The sequence below is a fragment of the Triticum urartu genome, chromosome 4A (assembly GCF_056163025.1).
Source record: "Triticum urartu cultivar PI428250 chromosome 4A, HENAU_Tu73, whole genome shotgun sequence".
Classification (NCBI taxonomy): domain Eukaryota; kingdom Viridiplantae; phylum Streptophyta; class Magnoliopsida; order Poales; family Poaceae; genus Triticum; species Triticum urartu.
This window is the reverse complement of record NC_141876.1, coordinates 556,881,379-556,887,889: the sequence shown is the minus strand read 5'-3', so window position 1 is coordinate 556,887,889 and position 6,511 is coordinate 556,881,379. Positions and strand designations below refer to the sequence as shown.

General features: G+C 44.9%; 1 protein-coding gene across 1 annotated transcript; it reads left to right on the top strand.

Moving 5' to 3' along the window:
- The first annotated feature begins 2,939 nt into the window (after positions 1–2,939).
- On the top strand, positions 2,940–6,273 carry LOC125554179 (histidine-containing phosphotransfer protein 2-like). Its single transcript, XM_048717774.2, has 6 exons — positions 2,940–3,223; positions 3,372–3,505; positions 3,606–3,674; positions 4,994–5,065; positions 5,469–5,541; positions 5,952–6,273. Exons 1-6 carry the CDS (start codon positions 3,164–3,166, stop codon positions 5,985–5,987), a joined length of 444 nt encoding a protein of 147 aa, XP_048573731.2. The 5' UTR covers positions 2,940–3,163; the 3' UTR covers positions 5,988–6,273.
- The last annotated feature ends 238 nt before the right edge of the window (positions 6,274–6,511 follow it).

Sequence of the window (6,511 nt, the reverse complement as noted above, 5' to 3'; positions counted from 1 at the left end):
TTATCAGTAATAATACGTCCAGGAACCAAAGCACTCTGTGTCTCGCTGATAATATCAGGCAATAAATTTTTTAGTCTTGCTGCCAACATCTTTGATATGACCTTATAAACGACGTTGCATAGACTGATAGGCCTAAACTGAGTTACCTTCTCTGGATTATCAACTTTAGGGATCAGAACTATTGTGGTGGAGTTCCATCCTTCAGGGATAACTCGTTTATTGATTGCTTCAAGTACCCCCCCCCTCACCAAATCATCTCCCAGGATTGGCCAAAACTTTTTATAAAACACTGCATGCAGCCTGTCTGGGCCCGGTGCCTTTAGATCGCCAATGCTAAAAAGAGCCTTCCTGACTTCTTCCTCCGTGTAAGGAGCTAACAAAGACTCATTCATATAATTAGTAACACAATGTTTTACTTTATTCAGAACATTTATATCAGGGACTGCTGCCTCTGAAGTAAAAAGATTTGAAAATATTCAGCTATAAGATTACGCATAGACTCATTCTCTTCATGCCAGGCACCATTATCATCCAGCAGCTTGCGGATGTAATTTCTCTTCTTCATGGCTGTTGCGAAATTGTTAAAAAACTGTGTATTCCGATCGCCAAATTTGAGCCAATTCGCTCGGCTTCTCTGAACCCAGTAGATTTCTTCCTTTTCCAGATTTTCCTCTATCTCAATCAACAGTATGCGTTGCCCATCCGCCGCCTCATCAGTAAGGGGGCCCGATCGCAGTGCCTCTAACTCTGCCTTTAGTTCCTTCAGGCGCCGGTGAGGAGCCTTCAAGATCTCTCGATGCCAGACATGCATCACATGGTGTACTGCAGCAGTACGAGCGACGAGCGACGCCGTCGGATCAGTTCTCTCCCATGCGTCTGAGACCAACTGGACCACATCATCCTCTTGCAACCACCGGGCTTCGAATTGTTTTATTCTCTGTCCCTGATCATCACTTGGCATTGCACCTTCTGTGTCCATGAAAATTGGTCTGTGATCAGATTTTGTATGACCTGCATTCGTGATCGTTGTGTGAGGGAATATTCTGTGAAACTGGCCATTACATGCTGCCCTATCAAGTCGCTCTCGAAGCCGCCTCCTTCTCCAAGTGAACATGTCTCCCATGAAGCCCATGTCCTCCAGTTCGCAGTCAACTAGTGCATCCCTGAAATTTTGCATCATATTTGTTGGACGTGGAGCTCCTCCGTCCTTCTCATGTGAGTATAGAATCTCGTTAAAATCACCTATCACAACCCATGGGAGATTTGTCTGCTGGTGAAGGCCTCGCAAGTACCCCCATGATAGATGTTTATCCTCCCATTTAGGTTCACCATAGAATCCTGTAAGCCTCTAGATCTCCTCTGCTGCACCACCTACTGTTACATCAATAAAATTCTTCGTTTTATCAAGCACGTGAATAACTACTGGATTCCGCCAAAAAAGAAACAAGCCACCACTCGCCCCAACACTCTCTTGTACCTCAACTCGGTCCATCTTCAATTTCTTTGTCAACTTTTCTGCCCTAGCTGTGTTCAGATGCGTCTCGAACAAGAAGATCACATCCGGCCCCCACTGCTTCTGGACTTCCAGGAGCGCTCTCTCTGCCGCGGTACTGGCCATGCCGCGACAGTTCTAGCATATTGTTTTCATTGCTTCCGGCGATCACCTTCAAGGGGAGTCAGCGTCCGGCAATCACCCTTAGAGCGCCACCAAAAAAGAAGCAATCTCGACGAAACCTATCCGTCGCTGCCGGCAAGCCGGGAAGGGAGAGACAAAAATCTGCCGCCACCGAAGCCGGTGGAGGGAGAGAAGAACCTGCCGCCGCCAAAGCCGACGGAGGGAGAGAAAACCTGCCGCCGCCGGAGCCGACGGAGGGACAAAGAACATGCCCACAATCAGTACGCCGGGGCTTCAAAACCAGCCATGTATAGCATACCAGAAGAGCAAACAACCAGGTCAAACCAGCTCTTCTTCTCTCATGAGGGCCTCACGTTCGCAGTCAAAACCGTGAGGTCAGACGATCGGCAGATGGCCGGGCAAGCGGCACGCGAGGATAGTCGCCAGGTATCGCTACAGCAGCACGCGAGGCTAGACGCCGGGGCCCTAGATCCCCTGCTATTCGCCTTCCAGGAGGAAAAAAACGATACGATACCGACTAGTTGGCCTGTTAGTTAGGCTACCTGCACAAGATCTAAACGGCGGGAGGCCTATTCCTCATAGGAACGATATTTTCAGTGTTTTTCGCGTAATTCACCAGCTGCGGCAACGAGCGCCAGTTATCTAAACTAGCGAATAAAGCACCGTATAAGAGCTCCCCATATGAACATCACCGATAGACATCAATACTGCAGCGTGTGGTTAGATGGTTAGAGGGGCTGTGGTATCCCCAGCCCACCAGGATTCAAATCCTGGTGCTCATATTTATTCATAGATTTATTTCAGGATTTCTGACGATGCGCATTCAGTAGGAGGAGACGTTCCCGTCGACGATGACGATGTGCATTCAGTAGGAGGAGACCTTCCCGTCGACGACGAGGTGCCTTCGATGACTTTGTAAATTTCAAGATGATATGCCGGCTCAGTCTTTCGGAGGTGCTCATAGGGGTAGGATGTGCTTGAGTGCGTTTATAGGGGTGAGTGTATGCGCGTGTATATGAACGTTTGTGTCTATACTAATGTTAAAAAAAATACTGCAATGTGTAACGACATCATATCGGCCCACCCGACGGTAATGACCATATTAAATGCCAACCCATCCCTGGTAAAACGCATAGCGAGCCGGCCGTAATGGACCACGTGCAAAAAAAAGTTAAATTACGACCGAAGAACGGCAAGGCACGTCTCACTCTAATACATACTATTTGTGATGGACTATGCATTGAAAGTGAGCATCCAATGTCAATCTGTAGATAGCTGGCCAGCATCCATCCATCCACCCAAACGTAGCTACATACATGCATCCATGCATGCATGCCATCCCCAAGCTCCCCATTCAATGGCGGCCAGCCATTAGAGTAATCGAGCACTCCCTGTCAAAAGGCTGAGTCGAGCTATATAACCTGCACTCCTCTCCTGTCCTCGTCCACTCCGCCGCCCGCCGCAGCAGCTTCGAATTCCGTCGACCCGAACGTGCTCGCCCGCCTCCTCTCGGCGCCCCGCATCGCCATGGCGGCCGCCGCGCTCAGGGCCCAGCTCAACGCCCACATCGCCTCCATGTACGCCACGGTGAGTCCCTCCCCTCGCCTCTATAGCCGCCGTGTGGTTGCGGGCTGGAATCGCTGGGAATCGCCGTGTTCTCTGCTGTCGGCGTTGACGATGGGTTTCGACTGGCTATCTGGCTGACCCGACCTTTGCCTTGGCGTGATCGATCTAGGGTAGTGTGGACGCGTATTTCCAGCAGCTGCAGTCGATGGACGAGGGCAGTGCAGCCACGGGCTTCGTCGCCGAGGTCATCAACATCTTCCTCAATGACGCCGACAGGATCATCAACGACATCGCCGGCCTGCTGTCCGTAACCCCGCCCCCTCCCTCTCCCCCTCTGGTCTTGTTGTACGGATCTCGTGATCTCGTCTGCTGTACTGACTGATCTGGTCTGCTCCATTCGCAGGAACCAGCCCGAGGTGGACTTCTACAAGGTGGACGCCCTGGTGCATCAGCTCATTGGGAGCAGCTCCACGTATGATGATGATAAGCCCTTCTTTTCTATCCTCACTTATTTTTAACTGTTTGTTTGTTTCTCCTCTGCATCGATGTTATTCAGATGCGTTTGTCATGTTGGTTGTGGTGTGTAATTTGAAGAAGAGACGAGCTTGGTTGTGTTTCTTGTAACAGAAGTACCCGTATTCATGCCAATAGTAATGTTATGAACTTTGTTGTCTTGCTACCGTTTCTGGTATTAATGATTTGTTATTCAGTGTAATGTCAGTGGAGGTTTTTCAAGTTTGTTCACATTTCTATTCGTATGTAGTATCTATATCTATATCTATACCAATATAAAAAGACTCAAAGGGGTAGATCCAACCCATCTCGACCGTCAAATCATGTTATCTAGCAGTTCAAATCGCTCCAATGTTGAGCATCAAACACGTTTAACGCTTTAATTACCCACCATTGCCATTGGTTATAAACACGTTTTCGATCAGCGGTATCCCATGAAATCTGCCATGTAATTAATATCCTATCATTCCGGTGAAAAAAGTAATTGATATCTTACCAAATACCAACGTGCAACAGATATATCTTACCTAATATAACGTGCAACTAATATCCTACCTAATATAAACGTGGATTGCATGTACATTATTACTAGTACACATAAGTAGAATATGAGTACAGTTGCCGCAGCTAGAGAATTGTCAGTATTCCTGCCAACTGCAATTCTATACCGCATCACTGAAAACTTTGTGGTCTTGTGAACATTTCTAGTATTACCTGAATCTTTTTTTTTAAGTTAGTATTACCTGAATCTGTTATTGGTCCAATGGCGCTATTCTAGGTCAGCAATGAAAATCTGTCGCTCTACAAACAATTATGGCATTAACTATCTGCCTGTCTCGTCACACAATTGGACCTTTCTAATGTCTCCTATACATCAATGTTGTTCCTATTTGGATGTGGCGGTGCAGGGTATGTATGTCATGGGCATGGGCATGCGGCTCGTGTTGTTTAGCCATAATTAGAAGAGCTGAATTTAGTTATGAGCGATGTAACGGAAATGTCAATATTCATCCCTATGTTATGGCTCCCGGGGAGGAATTTTGTCTTTTGTAAACATCTTTGGCACTACTGATCTACTATCGCCATAAGGCCAATACTATTTTCTTTTTGGTTTATAAAAAAAAAGTGTTGACAACCATGATAGGAAATTGCTCCTTTAGAATATTATTATGGCATGCAAGTATGCCATATGTATCAGCATGCCATGTTCAATGAGTTTGAAAAAATCTCTAGTTTCCTGATGTTGCTCCCTGGTTGCTCTTTTTTGTCATGTATTAGTGTTGGTGCTAAGAAAGTGAAACTCGCCTGCATTCAATTTCGACAGTCCTATGTGGCAAAAAGCGAAGAAAGGTCCGTACACGGTACCTCATTATCTATGTTGCACAGTAGTTATTGTCTACTCTTTGTGTTGGTCAAATCCTGTATGCAAGCCTGTTAGCTTATTTTGTCTTTTATGATACTATTTTTAACTCATACTAATCTAACATTCTTAAGAACTAACATTCTTAAGAACTAACCTACTTGTTCACTTAATCACCAATCATGTGATTGGTAGAATTCGATTATTTATCTAAATATATGCCTATTTGATGATTCTCTTGTAACTTGTTGGCTCTAGACTTCTGTTTATAACGCAATTAAGTTTTTAGATGGCTAGAATTTTTTTAAGTACATGATTTCAATTTCCAACCATTCCATTTTAGTTTGCTTAACCTATCCAGAATTTTTTAAGTACATGTCTGCATTATTTCAGGTGTCTCATGGCATTGACTCTTCTTAGGAATGAGTTCTGTGATGTGCGCAACCAGCTCCAGACCATGATGCAGGTACCAACTTATGTGCCTATGTTGGCTTTTGACTTTCAGTTTCTCTCTAGTATCATAATATGTCGTATATTTTTATAAGATAAAAAAGAATAACCTTGACACTATTTTTGTTGATGTTGCAATTTACGTAGTGCTAATTGTTTGGTTTCTAGACCACTTAGTTTGAGGTCTTTGAAAGTCCCATTTGCTCGTTGAATGTTTTTGTTTTAATCTTTTCTTTAGATGTATGGGGTAGATCTAAAAGGTAGTGGTATTTCCTTGTGTTCCAAACTTCACTGAATATTTGCCAAGTACTAGAATAAGATACCGACTACCCTGCAACATGACTCATTTGTGAAATTATGTAACCAAAGCACAATTTTACATCATACATATATCATAATCATTAATCTATTCTTCATTTAATGTAGCTGGAGCGGAAGATCGCGGCCTTGAGTCCTATGTAGAAGTAATCAAAGTGATAAGAGAAAAGCCCCATGTGATCCCTGGCATGATGTGGTATATGTATCTCTGAATATGTAGGCAGCATTCGACAGGTATTGAGCTTTGGAGCGCGAAAATGGTATCCCAGGACTATTCTTGCTTCGCGATCACCCTGTGAATGCAATTTGTTGTCTTGTGTGTTGATGTATTTGTCTATTAACTCTTTATACGTCAGCATCGTGGATGGCCCACAGACTGTGTGTAAACTTTATACCTAGTTGGTTGCTGGTGACTTGGTTTTGTTGTATGTTGTTGGCTCTGTCTTGTGAAATGCTAGTGCCTCCCCTATTTTTTAGTTCCCTAGAATTACACCGAGTAAGTGTCTGGCTTGAACTCAAGACTTTGTGTTGGCTGGTATACTGAGAGGTGTTGTTGGTTGGCCTCCGCCACCTCCACCAAAAGCTCACGTTGTCACACAATAGAAAACTATCTCGCCACCGAAGGAGAGGAGGATTTATGTTAGGGAGGGGCACCAAAAGGTGCTACA